General features: G+C 46.6%; 1 protein-coding gene across 1 annotated transcript in view; it reads right to left on the bottom strand.

Annotated features, from left to right (window-relative positions):
* LOC119586303 overlaps window positions 1-530 on the bottom strand; it is a gene marked incomplete at its 5' end in the record, with an annotated part of 12,688 nt that overhangs the window by 5,143 nt on the left and 7,015 nt on the right. Inside the window, 1 exon segment of the mRNA XM_037935009.1 lies at window positions 36-247. Coding sequence (XP_037790937.1) covers window positions 36-247 — 212 coding nt within the window.

Here is a 530-nt window from a genome sequence, read left to right as displayed (position 1 = left end):
CGTGTGCGAGTGCGTCTGCACTCGCGCGCACCTACCTGACGTAATGGCCTTGAAGCACGCGTGGCCCAAGGCGGCTACCCACGCCCCGGCAGCGAGGTAAAACACATGCAGGAGGGTTCCTAAGGCAGTGCACGCGTGGCGATCGTCTCTCACCGCGTGGATATCTGTGATTAGCATACAGATGGAGCCAAGGAGGACTGCGATGGACAGGTTCATGCCCATGAGGTGGAACTGCTCCTTCAAGTCACTGAAAAAAGTTGTTCAGTTATTCAGTTGTTCAAAGAACTTGGTTGGTGATGACTGGCTGTCCGAATGACATCGCTGTACCTCAGCTTATTATCATTACTAGTCTGTCAGTTCTAAGATAACTATCATAACCAACTCGTCTTTTATCAAATAATTATCGTTACCAGTCTGCCAGTTTTCATATAATTATCAGTGCCAATCCATCAAAATTAGACGACTATCGTTACCAATCTGTCAACCTACCATGAGTCATAATCAATCTATCAAATACATCCTTTCTTAGT

This window comes from Penaeus monodon, chromosome 21 (genome assembly GCF_015228065.2).
Source record: "Penaeus monodon isolate SGIC_2016 chromosome 21, NSTDA_Pmon_1, whole genome shotgun sequence".
NCBI lineage: Eukaryota > Metazoa > Arthropoda > Malacostraca > Decapoda > Penaeidae > Penaeus > Penaeus monodon.
Note: the sequence above shows the minus strand (reverse complement) of the source record. Positions and strands in the feature narration are given on the sequence as shown.